Source organism: Panthera onca, chromosome D1, assembly GCF_046562875.1.
Source record: "Panthera onca isolate mPanOnc1 chromosome D1, mPanOnc1 haplotype 2, whole genome shotgun sequence".
NCBI lineage: Eukaryota > Metazoa > Chordata > Mammalia > Carnivora > Felidae > Panthera > Panthera onca.
In genome coordinates, this window is record NC_138348.1 from 92,638,347 (window position 1) to 92,661,963 (window position 23,617).

Sequence of the window (23,617 nt, forward strand, 5' to 3'; positions counted from 1 at the left end):
GTCTGCAGCCAAACCCAGCTAGCATTCAGGTGATCAAATCAATAGAGGTCAGCCTACAGGGCCAAAAAAGGCTGATTTAAAGAGCCAAATAGATAATAATCAGCCAATCACAATTCATTGTCAAGAACACTTTTGAAAGAGAGTAAATAACTTCTAAATTTTATTTCAAAGAGAGTATGTTATTTTGGTAATAAGATGTTTAAAAAAAAAAAAGATAGGGCAGAGAGATTGAGCCCCAAGACACCACCTGACACATGGCAAATTAGTCTTCATTGGCACAATTTGCCGTGGGTTGTTAGAGGGCCTTCCTGCCTGAGCAGCCTACAGGAGAACCTCAAAGCTCAAACCCATTGTGAGGCAACACGGGTGGTCTCTGAGATTCTAGAATTCCCAGAAGCTGTAACCTAGTATTGGGAGCTTCTGCTCACAGGTTTACTTCACAGGTCTTGGGTGCCCCACGCCAGGGTCCCCTCTTCCCCAAAATCCAGATGAAGAAGTTTCTCTTACTAATGAGTCTTTATCTGGTTGGATCTGCCAGAGGTGAGTCCCTTATATTGGCTCTAGGAGGCCTCTTTAAGGTCTTTTAGCCCTTGAAGAAGAAAGTTACCCAAACCAATCTGACTCAGAATCAGGAAGAGCTGAACGAGTTCAACTCTGAGAGCTCCTGAGTCCGTTGATTCCTCCTAGTTATGGCTTTACCACCAGAGAAGCCCACTGGCTTGGCACAGTCTCATTCCTACTTCTTTCAACCACTCACCATTTGAACCTGTTGCTCTGTGAGATGAGAAGATAAGTCTAGGGGTTCTGTGGAAGTCCATTGAAGGTTTGTCCCAATTAACTGAGTGCAAGGGATCCTTATGTAGTTGATGTAGCAAGGAAAGATACAAGGAGATGGGAATGTGATGTACCTAGAAATCCATCTCAGAGCATAGCTATGGGCCAGAGACCTCACGAGCCTCTCCTTCATGGCCATGTTCTATCTATCCAATTGTCTGTATTTCCTCTTTCAGGATCCTCATTCATGAAGGGCTGTGCTCCCTCATTCCTCCTAGAGGAGAAGAGAGAGGCCGTGAGCTCTGAGGTGTCAATTAAATGACAAATGTAATGTTGGTTCTCAAAGAATTTTGGTTTTTACTTTCTTAGACTTTCAAAAATTGACTCAGAAATGTCAGCCACGTGGTGAAACAGTTAAGTCATCAACTATAAGAATGACTAAGAAATTAGTGTGCTTTTTCAACCTTTCTGTATCAGAAATCTCTGTACTAAAACTTCTGTTAACTATTGAAGAATAAGGGGTGCCTGCATGGCTAAATCGGTTGAGTGCCTGACTCTTGATTTCAGCTCAGGTCAGGATCCCAGGGTTATGGGATTGAGTCCTGCATGTCGGGCTCCGTGCTGAGCATGCAGACGGCTTAAGATTCTCTCTCTCCCTCTGCTCCTCTCCCCCGACTTGTGCTCTGCCTCTCTAAAAAATATTAAAAAAAATTTTTTTTAAATATTGAAGAATCAGCAAAGCAGATATTTCAGTAACAACTTTTAAAAATAAAAGCCTCCCAAGGGGCGCCTGGGTGGCTCAGTTGGTTAAGTGTGACTTTGACTCAGGTCATGACCTCGCGGTTTGTGGGTTCAAGCCCCACGTCAGGCTCTGGGCTGACAGTGTGGAGCCTAGAGCCTGCTTTGGATTCTGTGTCTCCCTCTCTCTCTGCCCCTCCCCTGCTTGCTCTCTGTCTCTCTCTCAAAAATAAACATTAAAAAAAATTAAAAAATAAAAATAAAAACCTCCCAAAAGCCTTAACAAATCATTGCTTTATCAATGTATTCTAATCCTAGTCTTTCAGAAAGTCATTGATTATAAGGACTGCAAATCACCCAGAATATATATATATATATATATATATATATATATATATATATATATATATAATTGCAGAACTCTTGCAGAGATAAGGGTATTTTAGAGACTTAGGCTACCTTAGCCTCAAAAGATCTTGTAATTCCTCTCAGCTTTTGGCTGGGATTAATAACTCAGTAGCCTACCCACTCTCCTCTGGGTTACTCAGTCTAGTCAAAGAGTAATAATCAAATTGTTTGGTGCTACATTCCAACAAAATGAAAATCATACTTAAAGAATGTTTGTCTGATAGTCATTGGTGAAATGGATTAAAGATAGAAGAAATTGGCCAGAAGAGAATGACCAGTTAAGAGTTTTGTTAAGTCCCAGTGTAAAGTGGGAAGGAGAGAAAAATAAGTTGAGCACCTAAGGAATAAACTAGGAACTTCACAATTTTTCTTATTGAAGACTCGTGGCAACTACATGAAGTGAAGTGGATATAAATGGTATATGTCACAAGGAGTATCAATTCAGAAATAAATAAGCAAAGAATGTTTTTATCTTAATAATTTTTTAATGTTTATTTTTCAAGGAGAGAGAGAGAGACACAGAGCATGAGCGGGGGAGGGCAGAGAAAAAGGGAGACAGAATGTGAAGCAGATTCCAGGCTCTGAGCTGTTAGCACAGAGCCCAACACAGGGCTCAAACTCACAGAGTGTGAGATCATGACCCGAGCTGAAGTCGGATGCCCAACCAACTGAGCCCCCCAGGTGTCCCTTACCTCAATAATTGATGGCAACTTTGAGTCTCCAACCCACATGGATTGGTGACTGAGTGTGAGCAAGAACCTGAATTTGCCAAATAAAAGTGTCTTAAATCCTGTCTCATAATTTTTGTGGGTTCCTTAGATATTTGTCATCTCTAATTTAAAATTTATCCTGTCTAAAGGTTAAAACCTTCCACGTTAAATTCCAGCCAGAACTACTTAGCTTCTCTTTCCCTTTCATATCTTCATCCTTCTTGCCTTTCACCCACAAAGACACTGGAGGGAAGGCTGGGGGTGGACTTCTGGTTATGTGAGTGATGATGGTACTTTGATTTCCAAATGCTGGCTTTGTCAGGGGGAGCACGTTATTTTCCCTTTAGGTGCTTTTGGTACATGGGCAAGTGGGCCCCCCTGTGCATTTCTTAACAACGCAGAGCTTAAAATTCTTCCTTTAAATGCCAGGGTTGGTCTCTGTGTGTTTCATTACTAACGCCTCTGACCTTCATGGTCTCTTGGGTAATTCACTGAGTTCCCCCAACATCTGTAATATCTTCAGGTGCCTGATCTGGCCCACAGGAAACCCAGGAATCCCACAACATTAGCCTTACTGCATACGAAAAGCAGTCTTTATCCCAGACATTCTTTCTCTCACCTTCACTCTCTCTTCTGTTCCTTCTCCACCCCAGGAGCATCAGGTCAGCCTGATGAACCTCCTGGTTCTATGGATCATCAAGCTTCCGTTCAGCAATTTTCAGGTGGGTACTTTTCACTTGGAAACCCTTCAGATGGTGAGGCTTTGTATGAGACTTCTTCAGACGAGAGCAGTTTAAGTGAGCACACCTCAGGTGGGCACGCTTCAGTTGAGCACGCTTCAGGTGAGCACGCTTCAGGTGAGCACACTTCAGGTGAGCATGCTGCGGGTGAACACATGTCAGGTGAACACACCACAGGGGAGCACACTTCTGGTGAACAACCTTCAGGTGAACAGACTTCTGGTGAAAAGCCTTCAGGTGAACAGACTTCTGGTGAACAGACTTCTGGCGAACAGTCTTCCAGTGAAAAGCCTTCAGGTGAACAAGTTTTGGCTGAAAAGCCTTCAGGTGAACAGGTTTCAGCTGAAAAGCCTTCAGGTGAACAAGTTTTGAGTGAGAAGCCTTCAGGTGAACAGGCTTCCGGTGAACAAGCTTCAGGTGAACAAGCTTCAGGTGAACAAGCTTCAGGTGAAAAGCCACCGGGTGAACAGCCTTCAGGCATTCCACCTTCAAGCACACTTTCAGGTGAGGCCCCTTTTCAGGTGAGGCACATCTGGATGGGTACTAGTCCTTGACTTCAGGTGTGACCTAGGCAGAACATCAAGAAAGCCAACTTTAAGGAGAGGGTATGGAAGAGAGACTAATTCACAAACACTTCACGAAGAGCTCTCTCAAAGACGCTCTTTACGTCTCTTGATAATAATACCAGGAGGCAGGATACAGGTTTTGTGGGGCCCTGAGAGCTAAGCAGTTTTGAGGGCCCTCTTTAAAACACACACACACACACACACACACACACACACACACACACAAATACAAAATGCCAGCAGTCCCTCCATCTTTATTCTACATAAGAAACTATGAATACACTCCCTTGGAAGGGGCTCGTGGAAGACTAGGCTCCATGAGCTTCATGCTAAATCTGCCCCAACAAACTATGTTAGAATGCTTTGCAAACTCTGTAAGTGGATATCTAGCCCTGGCTAGGTGGCTCTGTTTTGTTTGAACATGGACAATAAAGCATGAGCACACTTTTGTCTATTAGATCCACAAATAAGTTCCCAGTAAAACTGCAATGTTTTAGCTCTTACTAAAAAGGGTTGTCCAAGGAAGGAAAACAAGACCCAGAGTTTGATGTCTCAAGATATTACCAAATATAAGTACTTCATATTTCCTCCCATTGCATAAGTAGTAGTATTCCAAATCTTCTAAGAAGTAAGGCTAACATCACATCGCTAGAGAGGAGCAATCCTTGGATTCAAACTTGGGTCAGCCTGACTCTTCAGCCCACATCCTTCCGATTTCTTTGTGCTTCCTCAACTAGGGAATTGGGAATGGAGATAGCAAAAGAGGCAAAACGGAAGCATTTCAAAAAGAATGCCCTTTGTGACAAATTGACATTGTTGAAGATCAGTTTGAAATTGGAGACTGATCACCCTTTACCGAGTTTGCAACATTAGAGTATTCTAACATAGCTTATTAATCAGTTTTTACTCCATTTGTCCCGTATGGGTAAGAGCATGACAGGGGAGTACAAAGGGGAGCCAGTCAAGTGACAAAAGTTCTACTTTGCTCCTGTGGAGTCAGATGTGGCAGAAGGGCATTTAACTAAATATCCAGGAAGCCAGTGGGGGTATGGAGCAAACATCAGTAATATAGGGAGCAGTCTGGGATTCTTCAGCAATGAAAATCATAGATGAAGCAGTAAGAATGAAGGCATTTCCTCAGGTACAGAACAGAGACTATGCTCTATCAGACGCAGGGCCCTCAGATGCTCAGTGAGAGCCAAGCAATGAAATGTGTGGTATCCAGGCTCCTTGCTACCCATCATCCCACCCCTTGTGACTCATAGCTATACACCTGGACCATCAGGGAATTTCTTTTTTTTTTTAATTTTTTATTTATTTTTTTTAATATATGAAATTTATTGTCAAATTGGTTTCCATACAACACCCAGTGCTCATCCCAAAAGGTGCCCTCCTCAATACCCATCACCCACCCTCCCCTCCCTCCCACCCCCCATCAACCCTCAGTTTGTTCTCAGTTTTTGTTTTTTTTTTTAATTTTTTTTTTCAACATTTTTAAATTTTATTTTATTTTATTTTTGGGACAGAGAGAGACAGAGCATGAACGGGGGAGGGGCAGAGAGAGAGGGAGACACAGAATCGGAAACAGGCTCCAGGCTCCGAGCCATCAGCCCAGAGCCTGACGCGGGGCTCGAACTCACGGACCGCGAGATCATGACCTGGCTGAAGTCGGACGCTTAACCGACTGCGCCACCCAGGCGCCCCTGTTCTCAGTTTTTAAGAGTCTCTTATGCTTTGGCTCTCTCCCACTGTAACCTCTTTTTTTTTTTTTTTTTCCTTCCCCTCCCCCATGGGTTTCTGTTACGTTTCTCAGGATCCACATAAGAGTGAAACCATATGGTATCTGTCTTTCTCTGTATGGCTTATTTCACTTAGCATCACACTCTCCAGTTCCATCCACGTTGTTACAAAAGGCCATATTTCATTCTTTCTCATTGCCACGTAGTATTCCATTGTGTATATAAACCACAATTTCTTTATCCATTCATCAGTCGATGGACATTTAGGCTCTTTCCATAATTTGGGTATTGTTGAGAGTGCTGCTATAAACATTGGGGTACAAGTGCCCCTATGCATCAGTACTCCTGTATCCCTTGGATAAATTCCTAGCAGTGCTATTGCTGGGTCATAGGGTAGGTCTATTTTTAATTTTCTGAGGAACCTCAGGGAATTTCATTAGGCTTATCTTAAATTGGCAGGCCCGATATTAAATTGCCACACATGCTCATATATGAATGATCAAGGAAAATGTCTTCGTGGAGAGGGAGTCTGCTCCACTCAGAATTCCCAGCAGTGCATGTTAAAGAAGATCTTTGAAGGTATGTGGGGACTTCATGATACAATCTTTGCCAGGGAAACACATCCACTAACTTGAGTACTCTTGGGAGTAGTTGCAGTGGCGGGAGTCTGAGGAGGGGTCAAGCTGTGATTCCCCAGAAACTTGGAGATTCAGAAGAACCTTATCCTTTCAAGAATTAAGAGCAGCATTCCAGCTACTGATGGAGAGGTAGAGGCCCTCCATAGAGCAAGCCTATGATGTCTTAAAAGGAGACAGGGAGACTGTCTATCTCTTTGTATTAAAGAAATGTGTGAGTTGCACTTTGAGATGTTGACACATTGACCATAAGCTCAGGACTATGTCTGTCTTGTTCATGGCTATATATTCCTAGCACTTAGCACAATGTTTAGTTCATGGAAGGCATTTAGTGAATATTGAATAAATGAATAAAGAATTGTCTATCAGTCAGTGTTCATAGGTTGCCAGAACTATCTTAGTATATTCTCATACCTCTCTACTCTTATACTCACTCCTCATCACCAAAACTGCCTGATTTCCCGTGAACCACACTGCCTGATTTCCCTTGTGGTTTGTCTAGTCCCTCAATAGAGGCAGTGGGCAACAGATATGGGGAAGGGCCCAGAAAAGGCGGATGGAAAGAGAAGGGGTGGAAGAATATACAAGCTGGAGACCTTGGTCGTGCCTGTATGGGGACACTGGGGACCATGGATGAAGGCTAAGGTGGGAGAAGGAAGCCTTCTGCTCACTATAGTCTATCTCTACTTCTTTCAGGTGGAAAACTCCAATTCATGGTTCAGGGTTGTGAGAATATGTGCCCATCAATGAACCTCTTCTCCCATGGAACCAGGATGCAAATTATATGCTGTCGGAATCAATCTTTCTGCAACAATATCTAGAAGCCTGTGCCCTTGCTTCCCGCTCTGACTCAGGCAGCGAAAATTCTCCATTACCCTACTGGGCTCAAGTTATATTGTTTCTCCCCCAGTCTATAACTAACCACATCTGTCTCCGCCTGAGTGTCAGACAGGATGTTCAAATCCCTCACCTTTCCTCTCCTATCCATGCCCTGTAAGCCATTCTTCTCTGTCATCTGCCTTCTCTTACCCCATCTCTCAACATTCTTTTCTTTCTCAATAAACTCCGTATGGTAAAGAATATAGGCTGGCGACAGACTTCTTTTCCCATTAGCCAGTTGCAGGGTCAGCCGGAGCTTAAAGTGGATGCATTTTAAATCACTCCACCTTCCTCAAAGTGAAGGGGTCCCCCAGGGCAGAGACCACAAAGAGAAATGCAAAGTAGCTTAAACAACACTGTGGAACCTTCTCTGAACCCCTACCTTTCCATCTCAATAGGAACCCCACCCCTGTCTACTTGTCAGGATGTCTAAAACTCACTTTCTTTGGCTCTGGAGAATTTTCAGTATTCAAGAGTCTACTCTTGATTTTAACAATAAAATGACTCTTTTTAAAAATGTGCTATATAAATATGTAGTAGGTCATAGTGCTTTAATATTTTTCTCACACAATGTTACGGGATCATATCAGCATAGAGGGGCGAGTGGAAATAACTATTAATAGTCCCTCACCTACCTGTATCAGTGTTATATTCTTCAGTGTGTTTTCACATACATGGTTTCATCTGATCCTCAGAAAAGAGCCCAGAAAGGTAGACAAAAAAGATAGCATCATCCTTAGTGTACAAACACACAGAATTTATTCAGATTTCATGTTGTTCCAAACTTGCCATGGTTACAGAGCTACAGTGAGCCAGGGCCAGATTTCAAAACCAAATCTGCATGATGTCAATTTGAGTTGTTTCCACTACACTATAAATATTAGCCGGAATGGTTCTTTCAAGACCAAAATCAATCCTCTTTTCCTACACAAGCCCATCTCCTTTCAGCCACTGCTCCCCCAAACCTCTGTTTAAAACTCCTGAGATCAGCTGAGTGGTCTTTTTTTTTTTTTTTTTTTTTTTTTTTTTTAATTTTACATCCAAGTTTGTTAGCATATAGTTCAATAATGATTTCAGGAGTAGATTCCCGTGATTCATCCCCTATATATAACACCCAGTGCTCATCCTAAGTGTCTTCCTTAATGCCCCTTACCCATTTAGCCCATCCCCCCACCCACAACCCCTCCAGCAACCCTCAATTTGTTCTCTGTATTTAAGAGTCTCTCATGTTTTGTCCCCCTCCTTGTTTTGATATTATTTTTGCTTCCCTTCCCTTATGTTCATCTGTTTTATATCTTAAAGTCCTCATATGAGTAAAGTCATATATTTGTCTTTCTCTGATTGACTAATTTTGTTTAGCATAATACCCTCTAGTTCCATCCACGTAGTTGCAAATGGCAAGATTTCATTCTTTTTGATTGCTGAGTAATACTCTATTGTACATATATACTACGTCTTCTTTATCCATTCATCCGTCGATGGACATTTGGGCTCTTTCCATACTTTGGCTATTGTTGATAGCACTGCTATAAACTTTGGAGTACCCCCTTTGAAACAGCACACCTGTGTCCCTTGGATAAATACCTGGTAGTGCAATTTGTAGGGTACTTCTATTTTTAATTTTTTGAGGAACCTCCATACTGTTTTCCAGAGTGGCTGCACCAGTTTACATTCCCACCAGCAGTGCGAAAGGGATACTCTTTCTCCGCATCCTTGCCAACATCTATTGTTGACCGAGTTGTTTGTTTTAGCCATTCTGATTGGTGTGAGGTGGTATCTCATTGTGGTTTTAATTCGCATTTCCCTGATGATGAGTGATATTGAGCATTTTTTCATGTGTCTGTTAGCCATCTGGATGTCTTCTTTGGAGAAGTATCTGTTCATGTCTTTTGCCCATTTCTTCACTGGATTGTTTTTTGGATGTTGAGTTTGATAAGTTCTTTATAGATTTTGGATACTAACCCTTTATCTGATATGTCATTTGCAAATATCTTCTCCCATTCTGCCAGTTGCTTTTAGTTTTCTTGATTGTTTCCTTCGCTGTGCAAAAAATTTTATTTTGATGAGATCCCAATAGTTCATTTTTGCTTTGGTTTCCCTTGCCTCCAGAGATGTGTTGAGTAAGAAGTTGCTGCAGCTAAGGATTAAGAGGTTTTTGTCTGCTTTCTCTAGAATTTTGATGGCTTCCTGTCTTATGTTTAGGTCTTTCATCCATTTTGAGTTTATTTTTGTGTATGGTGGAAAAAAGTGGTTCAGGTTCATTTTTCTGCATGTCGTCATCCACTTTTCCCAGCACTATTAGCTGAAAAGACTGTCTTTATTCCATTGAATATTCTTTCCTGCTTTATCAAAGATTAGTTGGTCATACGTTTGTGGGTCCATTTCTGGGTTCTCTATTCTGTTCCATTGATCTGAGTGTCTGTTCTTGTGCCAGTACCATACCATCTTGATGATTACAGCTTTGTAATACATCTTGAAGTCCAGGATTGTGATGCCTCCAGCTTTGGTTTTCTTTTTCAGGATTGCTTTGGCTATTCAGGGTCTTTTCTGGTTCCATACAAATTTTAGGATTGTTTGTTCTAGCTCTGTGAAGAATGCTGGTGTTATTTTGATACAGACTGTGATGAATATGTAGATTGCTTTGGGTAGTATCGACATTTTAACAATATTTGTCCTTCCAATCCATAAGCATGGAATATTTTTCCTTTGTGTGTGTGTGTGTGTGTGTGTGTGTGTGTGTTCTTCAATTTCTTTCATAAGCTTTCTATAGTTTTCAGTCAGCTGGGTGGTCTTAACAATGTCTTTTGCAGAGCAAAAGCCTTTAGTTTTGGTAAAATCTAATTTATCATTTTTTTTTCTTTTATGTACAGGGCTTTAGATTTCATGCTTAAGAACTCTTGGAATAGTACATCAAGAAACAAATTTTATTGTTTGTGAAGTTTAAAAATTAAACACACACACACACACACACACACACACACACACCATGAACCCTCTCCCAAAAACATATTGGTAACAGACTCTTTGTTGGCAATAACTGTTGCCTGGAAGACAATGGAACTTCAAATTTTTTTTTTTTTTTAATTTTTTTTTTTCAACGTTTTTTATTTATTTTTGGGACAGAGAGAGACAGAGCATGAACGGGGGAGGGGCAGAGAGAGAGGGAGACACAGAATCGGAAACAGGCTCCAGGCTCCGAGCCATCAGCCCAGAGCCTGACGCGGGGCTCGAACTCACGGACCGCGAGATCGTGACCTGGCTGAAGTCGGACGCTTAACCGACTGCGCCACCCAGGCGCCCCGAACTTCAAATTTTTTAAAACAAAACAAAACAACATGTTTCTTGGCATGTATTTCCGTTGGCTAAAACTCAGTGATGGTTACATTCATACTTGTTTTTTTATGGGAATATCCATATTGACAACACATTCAACATTTTTGTATGTTAATAGAGAAATATAAGCTGTGGTTAATTTAGTATTTTCACCTATGGATTTAAATATGTCCTATTTAAGAACCAAATGAATGAGTTGGGCACTGATGTTGTGTATGTATTTCCATGAAGACAATCATCAGTGTGAAGAGGGTGGGAATAGCATTTACAGAATATATACTCTGTGCCATGAGAAGCAGTTTTGTTTATGCTTTCTCTTTTAATCTCGAAAACAACCATACAAAATTGTTAAAATTGCAGGATCCTAAGCAAGACAAACTGGAGAATCTTGTCACAAGCTAAAATAAACGACAGTGGTATCGAGGCTCTTTCACACTCCTTTTGAAATTTCTGAGTGAGAATTATTTTAGATACATAGTACTATCCCTTGATAAACTGGCATTCAAAACTAAAGACCCCCCAAACCTGGAACTAAAATTACAAATGAATTCTCAATTGAAATATGGTCTACTGAGGGCAAGAATGAAAATGAAATCCTACTAACACAGTTGACACTTTTTTTTTGAGGGAAGGGGATAAATATCAGCTAAATCTGTTCTATAAAATATAGCTAAATCTATTAGCTATGTATTTTGAGCAACTAAGTTCAAATATGTTAAAATTTAAAAGAAGGGAAGTTCTGGCTTCCATTAATAGTGGAATAGTTTGGTTGAACTACCCCTCCTTTAGATAAGAATATACAAGTTGGATGTCTTGCTCATGCCTGCAAATTATAAACTGGGTAAAACATAAGAAAGAACTATTTAAAAGTTCCTTGAAAGGAACTGAAGAGGGGTACCTTGGTGGCTTAGTTGGGTAAGTGTCTGACTCCTGATTGGCTCAGGTCATGATCTCACAGTTTGTGAGACTGAGCCCCATATCAGGATCTGTGCTGACAGTGCAGAGCCTGCTTGGGATTCTCTCTCTCTCCCTCTCTCTCTGCCCCTCCCCCACTCTCACTCATGTGAACACTCTCAAAATAAATACACATAAAAATAAAAAAAGAAAGGAACTGGAGGGAAGTCACCCCTAAAAAGATAGGAACAGCAATGGGTGAGATTTACAAGTCTGTGGCTTTATTTTAAGGGCACTTCTTCATCCACATAACACAGGGAGGGCACAACCCCACAGTTTACTGGTTTGAAGATTCAGAGAACCAAGATTAGGGCTGGCAAAGCAGCTGTAAAATTAGGGAAATTCTGGAAAGGAAGAAGCCACAGATAAGCCTCAAAATGTGTATAAACTGTGACCAAATTCTTGGCTGATCACGGACTTCAGGAGGTCTGACAACAATAGCAGCTGGAAGCTAAAAGAACTGAGCAGAGATCTGTGCTGCTGTATACCTCAAAGGAGATAGAGTTTGGAGTACAAGTCAACCTAAGATAACTACCTAGTAGAACACAAGTCGACACACTTCAGAGGAACAGAATCCAGAACCTCTACAATGCATCATTCACTATGTCCACTATATAAGAAATTAATAGACACAGAAATTAAAATGTGACCCATAGCAAAGAAAAAAAAGGTTACTGACCCCAAGATGTACCAGACATTGGAATCAGTGAACAAAAGCAGTAAGCAGCTATTAGAGATATCTTCAAGAATCTGAAGGAAAATAGTGTCATATGAATGAACAGATACAGAATCTCAACATAGAAACTGAAACTATAAAAAAGAATCAGATGGAAATTTCAGAACTGAAAAGGACAATAACTGAAAAAAATCACTAGATAGTTTTAACAGCATATTAGAGACCATGTAAGAGTCAGCAATTTTGAAGAGAGCTCAACAGAAATTATCCAATCTGAAAAACAGAGAAAAAATATTAAAGAAAGAGAACAAATCCTCAGTGACTTGCACGGGACAATATCAAGCAACATAACATATAGGTAATTGGAGTCCCAGAAGAATAGGGGAGAGATAATGAGACAAAATAATAATAATAATAATAATAATAATAATAATAATGGCCCAAATTTCCGCAAATGGGTTGAAAAACATAAACTTACACATCTAAGAAGTTCAGTGTACTGAAGGTAGGAGAAATACAATTGAAAACCATATAGGCACGTAACAGTCAAATTACTAAAATTCAAAGATAAAGGGGGAAAAACTCAAAATTGGTCCCAACGAAAGATACATTATTATATAGGAGAACACTGATACAAATGTCAGCTGACTTCTTATCAAAAAAAAAAAAAAGAGAACAGAAAACAAGGGAATTACATGTTTAAAGCCATAAAAGAAAAAAAAAAATCCTGTCAGTCAGAATGTTACAAACAAGACAATTACCCTTCAAAAATGAAGGTGATGAAGACATTTTCATATAACCAAACAGGAAGAGAATTCACAACCAGCAGACCCATACTACAAAAAAAAGCTACAGGAATTTCTTCACGTGCAAGGAAGCTAAAGGAAAATGATGCCAGATGGCAACTCTGATCTACAGGAAGAAAGGTGGAGAACAGGTAAAGTAAATATGTGGATAAATTTAAGACATGTATACTATTTCTTTTCCTAACTAAAAAATTTAATGTTTATTTTTGAGAGAGAGAGACAGAGTGTGAGCAGAAGAGAGGCAGAGAGAGGGAGACACAAAATCCGAAGCAGGCTCCAGGCTCCAAGCCATCAGCAAAGAGCCTGACATGGGGCTCAAATTCATGAACCGTGAGATCATGACCTGAGCCAAAGTCGGACACTTACCTGACTGAGCCACCCAGGCGTCCCTTCTTTTCATAATTTTAAAAGTCATGCTCACTTAAAGGTAAAATTATTTGTAATGTAGAAAGATATAATATATATAACAATAATAGCACAAAGGACAGGGGAGATCACTGGAACTATTTCAAAAGTTTCTTATTTTTAAGTGAAATAGTACAATATTAATTTAACTCAACTGAGAAAAGATAGAGTAATCCTTAGAGAAAAGTCATTTTAAAAAATACAGAAAGCGATAGCTAAAAACCCAATAGAAAATTTTAAATGGAATACCAAAAAAATATTTGATTAACTCAAATAAGGTAGAAAATGAAAAAAAAAATAAAAGAACAACCCCTTGGGCCAAATTGAAAACTGGTAGACAAACAGTGTCAATATGGTAAACAAAAATCCAAACATCAATAACTGCGGACACACCATCAGTGATCTTCCTACCCAAAATACATAATCTGAACCTAATCATCTGAAAACATCATACAAAACAAAACTTAGGGAAATTATATGAAATAACTGGTCTATAATCTTCAAAAATGTTAAGGTCAAGAAACATAAAGACAGAGGAACTGTTTCAAATTCAAGGAGAATAAGGAGACATGAAAACCATGCATGACCCTGACCTAAACATTTTTCTAAAGAATATTATTGAGAAAATTGATAAGATTTGAATATACACTATGAACTGGATAAGAGTATTATATCAGTGTTAAGTTTCTGGATTTCTATAAACTAAACTAGGTTGTCTATGAGAAGGTCCTTGTTCCTAGGAAATGCATATTGAATTATTCAGAGGAAAAATAACACCAACTGAAACTTAGGCTATTTGGACTACTCCTCATACTGAAAAAAAAAACAAAACTAAAAATACTGGAAAATATTTAAAATATTTAGCAGTGCCTGGGTGGATCAGTAGGTTGAGCGAGTGACTTCGACTCTGGTCATGATCTCGGGGTTCATGGGTTTGAGCCCCACACTGGGCTCCATGCTGACAGTGTGGAGCCTGCTTGGGATTTTTTTCTCTCTCTCCCTCTGCTCTCTCCTGCTCACCATCTCTCTCTCAAAATAAATAAACATTAAAAAAAAGAATTAAGGTCAAATAGGACATTTTCAGACAAGTAAAAACTAAGAGTATCACCACCAACAGACCCTAAAGGAAAAATTAAAAAGATGAACTTCAAACAAAAGGAAAATTATCCCAGAAACTCCATAAGATGAGAAGAAAACACTTGAAAGAAAGAAAGAAAGAAAGAAAGAAAGAAAGAAAGAAAGAAAGAAAAGGAAAAGAATCTGGCTCAATCTACATTGCATAAATAAAATAATAATGTCTCAAAGAATTAAAATATATTCCATATGTTGACACTTAAAACTGATACACGTCTAAACTTCCGCTTCTGTGAGATGGAGTAAACATACTTTTCCCTATGCCTCCCTCAAAGGACAACCAAAACCCCTGGACGTTATAAAACATACGAATCTGAAAAGGGGAGACAAGAAGGTAAACTAGCTAGGGACCTCGGGATGCAAGGAAAAACAGTGTTGAGTTCCCTGTTTGTTTTTTTTACCCTCAGATATTCCAGATATGGAGGTGAAGAATCTGGCAACCTGAAAATGCCAATAGGAAAGAAAAAGAAAAAAAGGACAATAAACAATCACAAGGAACTATCACCTCACATGTTAGAATGGCTAAAAAAAAAAAAAAAAAAAACCCAAAACAAAACAAACAAAAAAAACCCGTAAGAAACAACACATGTTGGCAAGGATGTGGAGAAAAATGAACCTTCATGTACTATTGGTGGGAATGTAAACTGGCACAGCCACTGTGGAAAACAGTATGGAGGCTCCTCAAAATTTTTGAAATAGAATTACCATCTGGTCCAGAAATCACACTACTGGGTATTTACCCAAAGAATACAAAATGTTAATTTAAAAGGATATATACATCCCTATATTTATTGCAGCATTATTTACAATAGCCAAATTACAGAAGAAGCCCAAGTGTACATCCGTAGATGAATGGAAAAAGAAGATATGAGATATACACAGGTGTGCGTGCACATGTACACACACACACACACACACACACACACACACACACCCCACAATGGAATATTATTCAGCCATAAAAAGAATGCAATCTTGCCAGGTGCAACAAGATGGATGCATCTAGAGAGAGTGCAAAGTGAAATAAGTCAGAGACAGACAAATACCATATGATCTCATGTAAAATTTAAGAAACAAAAAAAAAAGAAAAACAAAGAGACAAACCAAAAAAACAGACTCTTAACTGGAGAGAACAAACAGATGGTTACTAGAGGGAGGTGGGGGGGGCGATGGGTGAAATAGGTGAAGGGGATTAAGAATACACTTTTTTTTATTTTTATTTTTTTTAGAGAGGGAGTGTGGGGGAGGAACAAAGAGAGAGAAAGAGAATCTTAAGCAGGCTCCACGCTCAGCACAGACCCCCATGTGGGGCTCAATCTCATGATTGTGAGATCATGACCTAAGCCAAAATCAAGAGTTGGATGCCCAACTGACTGAGCCATCCCAGGCACCCCAAGGGTACATTTATCTTGACAAACACTGAATAATGCATAGAATTACTGAATCACTATATTGTGTACCTGAAACTAATATAACACTATATGTTAACTTTATGGGGATTAAAAAAAATTTTAATGTAAACTGTACAAATGTAAGGAATTTGTTATTAAATGCTTTTTTACCCCCCCTCCCCTCCCCCCGTCAAAAGACAACAACCAATCAATTACAGCTACATACCACAGTAACAGTTATGGTCCCATACCCACCAATACCAGCACAGGCCAAGTGAGGAGCCTGCACTTCTTTCTATATAATGAGGATATAATCAGCTGCCCAACACCTCTGTTGTAGTTGTGTCAGAGAAGGCCAAGTACGGAGTTGGGATTTCATCCCCAGTAGGAAATAAGGCCCTTCCCAAACAGTGTCGGCGCAGGCCATGGGGAAAGCCAGGACTTTTCTGCCTCCACTCAGCAATAATGGGGAGTAACTTCCCATCCCCACTGGAGTGGTACCAGAGGCAGTCTAGTGGGGTTGGGACTTTCCCCATTACCCAGGAGTAAGGAGGCAGGCCCCATGATAGTATCAGTGGTGACTACATGTGGAGCTGGAAGTCTACCCTGCACAGCAGTAATGAAGAGCTCCCCGACTTGGGTGTCAATGAAGGGCCAATGGAAAACCTGGACATCTGTCTCTACCTGATAGCACAAGATATTGTCCCCTCTCACTGCTGGAGTAGTGTTGCAAAAAAGCCAATTAAAACAAAAGGCTTAAATAAAATTCCATTTCCAAAACACAGTTCAAAAAATGTTGTTTCAGGGCACCTGGGTGGCTCAGTTGGTTAAGTGCCTGACTTTGGCTCAGGTCATGATCTCGCAATTCAGGAGTTCAAGCCCCACATTGGGCTCTGTGTTGACAGTGCAGAGCCTACTTGGGATTTTCTCTCTCTCTGCCCCTCCTCTACTTGTGCATACACTCTCTCTCTCAAAATAAATGAATAAAATTTTTAAAAACTGTCCAAGTTTAAAAAAATTACTCTTCATATCAAGAACGAGGAAGATCCCAGACTAAATGGGGGGCGGGGGAAGACAATGTATGTCAAAATTGAGATGATAGAGATGTTGGATTATCTGAAAAAGATTTTAGCAGCTATAATAAATATGCTTCCATGAGGAATTATGAACATTCTTGAAAAAAGTGGATAGAAAGCCTCAGTAGATAAAATGTCTCAGCAAATAAATAAAACATATAGAAATACCAAATAAAAATTTCAGGACTGAAAAATATAATAACCATAATAAAAAACTCAGTGGATTGGACTCATCAGCAGAATGGAGAGGAAAGAAGAATAAGTGAACCAGAAGACAGAAAAGAGAAATTCCCCAATCAGAAAACAGCAAAAAACTAAAAAAAAAATATACATATAAACACAAGAACAGAGCCTATAACAAAAGATCTAACATTCACGCCATTGGAGTCCCTAAAGAGAAGAAAGCAGGACTGAAAATATACTTAAATAAAAGCTGAAAACTTCCCCAAGTTTAGAGAGACATAAACTATATATTCAAAAAGCTGAGAAAATACCGAATAGCAAAAATCTAAAGAAACCTACACTAAGAACCATCATAATTAAGCTTCTAAAAACTAAAGACAAAAAAAAAACTTTTAAAAATTTATTTTTAATTGTAGTTGACATACAATCCTTAGTTTCAGGTATAAACATGGTGATTTTATAATTATATACATTACGAAATGCTCACCACAGTAAGTGCAGCTACCATCTGTCATCATACAGTTACAATATTATTCGTTATATTCCCTACACTGTACTTTTCATCCCTGTAACTTCTTTATAACTGGAAATTTATACCTCTTAACTCTCTTTACCTATTTCATCCATCCCCCCATCTTCCTTTCCTCTGGCAACCATCAGTTTTTTCTTTATCTTTGTGTTGTTTCTGTTTCTCTTTTTTTATATATATATCCCATATACAAGTGAAATCATATGGTATTTGTCTTCCTCTGTCTGACTTATTTCATTCAGCACAACACTCCTACTAGGTCCATCCATGTTGTCACAAATGGCAAATTTTCATTTTTTATGGCTGAGTAATTTTCTATCAACACACACACACACACACACACACACACACACACACACAGTCCACCTCTTCTTTATCCACTCATCTATCAATGGACACTTGGGTTGCTTCCGTATCCAACAAACATGGGATGCATATATCTTTTCTAATTAGTGGTTTTGTTTTCGTTGGGTAAATACTCCAAAGTGGATTTACTAGATTGTAAAGTATTTCTATTTTTAATTGAGGAACTTCCACATTCAGAGGAAAAAAAAATGTTAAAAATAGCCAGAGAAAAACAAAGCCTTATGTGTAGTGAGAAAACAATTAGAACTCCACTTTTATACAGGATTTAAAAGACAAATGCATAAAAAATAACTGTAAATCTGGGGCGCCTGGGTGGCTCAGTCGGTTAAGCGTCCGACTTCGGCTCAGGTCATGATCTCGCGGTCCGTGAGTTCGAGCCCCGCGTCGGGCTCTGTGCTGACTGCTCAGAGCCTGAAGCCTGTTTCAGATTCTGTGTCTCCCTCTCTCTCTGACCCTCCCCCGTTCATGCTCTGTCTCTCTCTGTCTCAAAAATAAATAAACGTTAAAAAAAAATTTAAAAAATAACTGTAAATCTATGTTAATAGGTATATGATATATAAAGATATCATTTGTGACAACAATAAAATGGGGAAGGGAAGAAGCAAAGCTGTAAAGGCCTAGAGTCCTTTCATGCCAAAATTAAGTTGGTGTTAATTTTAAATATATTGTAATAACTATAGGATGATGGGAATGTAAAATGGTACAGCCACTGTGGCAAACAATATTGTGTTATCTCAAAATATTAAAAACAGATTTACCATATAACTAATGATTCCACTTCTAGGTATATTCCCAAAAGAACTGAAGGCAGAGACTTAAATAGATATTTGTACACTCATGTTCACAGCAGCCGTACAGCTGTACAACAGCCAATAGGTACAAACAACCCAAATGTCCATCAAAGGATAAATGGATAAACAAAATGTGGATTATAATACAATGGAATATTATACAGCCTTTCAAAAGGAATGAAATCTGATACATGCTGTAATAGGGATAAACCTTGAGAACAAATGCTAAGTGAAATGAACTAGACACAAAAGGACAAATATTGTATGATTCTACTTCTATGAGGGACTAGAGGTACTATATTCAAAGCCATAGAAACAGACAGAATGTTGAGTGCCGGTGGCAAAGGGTAAATGAGGCGTTAGTTTCATATGTACAAGAGTTTCAGTGTGGGAAGATGAAAAAGTTCTGGGAATGGATGATGATGATGATGATTGCATCACAGTGTGAATGTACTGAATGTCACCAAACAGGACACTTAAAAATACTTAAAATGATAAATTTTATATTGTATATATTTTACCACAATTAAAACTAAGACACAGCAAGATTTTTTTTAGATTCAGACAGATTATTCTAAAATGTATACGAAAAGACAAAGGACTAGAATAGCTAAAACAATTTTGAAAAAGACAAACTGGAAGGAATCAATCTACCAAATTCACATTATATAGTTGTAGTAATCAAGATTGTGGGGTATTTTTGGAAAGATATACATATACATCAATGACACAGAACAGAGAACCCAGAAACAAACCTACACATACACCCAACTGATGTTTTTACAAAGGTGCGAAAGCAATTCAATGGAGGAAAAACAACCTTTTCAGCATACGGCAGTGGGACAACTAGATATTCAGAGGAAAAAGAAATTAAACTCGACTGAAGGCTCACACCTTACACAAAAATTAACTCAAAATGCATCACAGCCTTCAATGTAAAATGAAAGAACAAAAACTTTTAGAAATAATATAGGAGAAAATCTTTGAGATCTAAGCCTAGACAAAGGATTATTAGACTCTTTGTCTAATAGATCCCCAAAACATCATTCATAAAATGAAAAATTAATAATTGGACTTGATTTTAATTTAAAACTTCTGTCATTTTCAGACCCATTAAGAAGATGAAAAGGCAAGCTACAGAATGGGACAGTGTATTTGCAAACCATATATCCAACACGGAACCAGCATCTAGGACATACAAAGAACTTCCAAAACCCAACATAAAAAAATCCAATTAGAATATGAATGAGACATGAAAAAAACATTTTATCAAAGATACACAGATGGCAAGAAAGCACATGAAAAGATATTCAACATCATTAGCTACTAGGGAAATGCAAATCAAAATTATAATGAGATATTACTATAATTTTCTCAAAAACATTTATATAGACAGAATTACATATAAACACACATATTAAAATACAAAACAACAGTATATAAAGTAGAAAAATATAAGGTTCTTAGATTGCCCAGAAAGAGTATAAGTGATTAGCTTCAGGCTTTGATAAGTACGTACCTTGTAAATTCTAGAGAACCGGTCCTCCCTGCCCTCACCAAAATAAGAGTTATAGTTTCAAACTAGACGAAGAAGACTAAATGAGTTTTAAAGAAATACCAAGGAAGGCCAAACAAGACAAAAAAAAAAAAAAAAAAAAAAAAAAGGAGAAAAGAATTTAAGTACAGGGGGACCAAAGTAAAATGGTAGAAATAAATCCAAATATATCAGTAATTAAACTGAGTACAAATGGAGTAAGTGTGCCAGTTAGGCAAAGATCATCAGATTGGATTAAAAGATAATTAAAAGAGGTGCATTTTACACATGGCTTAGAAGAGTTAAAAGAAAAGGAGTGGAAAAGATATGCCATACAAATATTAACCAATAGAAAGCCTGTGGAGCTACCTTAATATTGGACAAAAAGCATTACTATATCCATATAGAATGCCATGTCAAAATAAACAAATGGCTTAATTCACTGAGAAGATATGACAAGTTTGCACCTGTATGTAAACTAAATCATCGCCCCCAAATGCAAAGTAAAATTAATAGAATCACAAGGAAAAATACACAAATCCACAATCATAGTGAATTTTAACTTCATCAGTAATTCAGTGAATAAGAAGTAGGATATCAAAAATTTGAATATGTTACCTGCATTGATTAGATATATATGGAAGTTTATACCCAACAATTATATACACCATATTCTTTTTAAGCACAGATGGAACATTTACAAAATTTAACTGGATTCTGAACCACCAAATAAGACTTAACAAATTTCAAAATACTGAAACTACATAAAGTATGCTTTATGACCACAATACAATTAAGCTAAAATTTACTTTAAAATATTCACAAAACTATTACCACCCAGCAAATATAAGTATATACCCAAAGGAACTGAAAATTGCATGAATATGTACAAAAGTGTGTATAATAATGTTCACAGCAGCCTTTTCATAATAGCCAAAAGTAGAACAAACCCAAATATCCATCAACTGATGGATAAACACAAAGTAGTATCCACATATTATTATTCAGCCATAAAAAGGAATGGAAACCTGATACATGTTACAACATGGATAAACCTTGAACACATTAAGTAAAAAAACAGACAGAAAAGGCCACACATTATACAATTCCAAAATAAGCACATCCATTCAGACAGAAAGTAGATTAGTGCTTCCCAGGGGCTAAGGGAGGAAAAAATGAATATAAGGTTCCTTTGTGGAGTGATGAAATGTCCTGGAATTAGATGGTGGTGGTGATTGTTGCACAATTTTGTGAACACACTGCAAACCACTAAATGGTACACTTTTTAAAGAGTGAATTTTATGGCATATAAATTGCATCTTAATAAAAGTTTTTAAATAAAAACAATTCCCAAAGGTTTGGAAATTCAGGAACATAATTCTAAATAATCTATGGGTCAAAAATAACTCACAGAGATAGAAAAATGTGAGCCAGATAAAATACAACGAATGAAATTTATGACTTGAAATGGTACTTAGAGGGATATCTACGATTTTATTTATTTATTTTTAAGTTCATTTATTCTGAGAAACAGGACAGTGTGTGTCCAAGTGGGGGAAGGGCAGAGAGAGAGGGGACAGAGAATCCCAAGTAGGTCTGCACTGTCCTGACCATGAGATCATGATGTGAGCTGGTCAGACGCTTAACCAAGCCACCCAGGCACTCCTGGAAATCTATGATTTTAAATGGTTATATGCAACACATATAACTGACACAGAACTAGTATCCTGAAGTATGTATGTAAGTTTTTCTTTCTTTAATGAGAGACAGACAGCGAGTAGGGGAGGGGAAGAGAAGCAGGGAGACAAAGAATCCAAAGCAGGCTCCAGGCTCTGAGCTGTCAGCACAGAGCCTGACCTGGGGCCTCAAACTCCCGAACCGCAAGATCAAGACCTGAGCTGAAGTTGGATGCTTAACCGATTGAGCCACCTAGGTGCGTCTCCTGAAGTATATATTTAAAGAAACAGGAAACAGAGGAAGCATGAGAAACTGTATCACAATGATGCCATCAGTAAATCCAGACCAAAGAAAATTACAGAGTAAACCAGCTGGATTCTTCTATCAATAATTTCAAGGTTAAAAGAGTCAGAAAGAGGGAGGGAGGCTGAAGGGGAATTTGTAGACCAAAATCAAGTTAAAAGACATCAGTCAATTGCTGACGTAGGCCTTATTTGGATCCTGATCCAAAATGTACTGTAAAAAACAAGAATTGGAAATCTGAACACTGAATCAATGAAGAGCAGTCAGTGGGAGTAGGATAATCTTTTCAATAACCAGTCCTGGGGCACCAGGGTGACTCAGTCAGTTAAGTGTCCAATTCTCGGTTTCAGCTCAGGTCATGATCTCATGGTTCATGACATCGAGCCCCATGTAGGGTTCTATGCTGACCCAGAGGCTGCTTGGGATCCTCTCTCTCTCTCTCTCTGCTCCTCTCTCACTCATGCTCTCTCTCTCTCTCAAAATAAATAAACTAAAAAATGTTTTAAAAAACGGCCAGTTTTTTAATTTAAAAATTGGATAAATTTAAAATTGGATAGCCAAGTGGGGGAGGGGAGGAATGAAACTTGACCTCTGCCTCACATTATACACAATATCCATTTTCAAGTGGATTGTAGATCTAAACGTGAAAGCCAAACTATAAAGCTTTTAGGAAATAACATACAAGAAAATCTTCACGACCTTGAAGTAGAGAATGAGTCCTTAAATAGGAAACAAAGCCAGCCAAGAAAGGTCTTACTTGAACTACATTAAAATTATAAACCTCCATGAAACATGAAACACTAAGTCACAGAACAGGAGAGTGTACATACTACTCATGCAACTGACAAAGAACTAGTACGCTGAACACACGAATTAAAATCATTAAGGAAAAGAAAAACAGAAGAAAAATGAGGAAAAGACAGTGGGGGGGGGCGTATATCATAAGACACTCAACCTCATTTAAACTTAGGAATGAGCAAATTAATACCAAAGACATTACACACCAGTAATTTGGCAAAAATTAGACCAATAACAATAAACACAGGTGGAAAATCTGAGAACACTAGACATACATATTCTGCTATGAAAATTCTGATACTTTAGATCATTCCAAACTTTTTCCAGCAATTGCATCCTCTTTTCATATGACAGTATAAATTGGTACAATCACCTTAGAAAAGTTTGCCATTATTCTATTCAAGTTGAAGATATAGATATCCTAAAACCCAGCCATTTGCTCAGAGGTATATACACTAGTCTCCAGGACCTA

The 23,617-nt window shown here is 38.5% G+C and overlaps 1 protein-coding gene across 1 annotated transcript; it reads left to right on the forward strand.

Moving 5' to 3' along the window:
- The first annotated feature begins 398 nt into the window (after positions 1-398).
- On the forward strand, positions 399-7,390 carry LOC132662222 (sperm acrosomal protein FSA-ACR.1). The gene is made up of 4 exons (XM_078432928.2): positions 399-540; positions 3,284-3,874; positions 6,135-6,254; positions 7,007-7,390. Exons 1-4 carry the CDS (start codon positions 489-491, stop codon positions 7,129-7,131), a joined length of 888 nt encoding a protein of 295 aa, XP_078289054.2. The 5' UTR covers positions 399-488; the 3' UTR covers positions 7,132-7,390.
- Positions 7,391-23,617: the final 16,227 nt, after the last annotated feature.

What these genes read in the sequence shown, in the direction of transcription:
- LOC132662222 (XM_078432928.2), top strand. Translation starts at nt 489, where the DNA reads ATGAAGAAGTTTCTCTTACTAATGAGTCTTTATCTGGTTGGATCTGCC. An exon ending in ACCTTCAAGCACACTTTCAG is followed by an intron (nt 3,875 to 6,134) that starts GTGAGGCCCCTT and finishes TTAAATTGGCAG; the next exon opens with GCCCGATATTAAATTGCCAC. An exon ending in GTTAAAGAAGATCTTTGAAG is followed by an intron (nt 6,255 to 7,006) that starts GTATGTGGGGAC and finishes TACTTCTTTCAG; the next exon opens with GTGGAAAACTCCAATTCATG.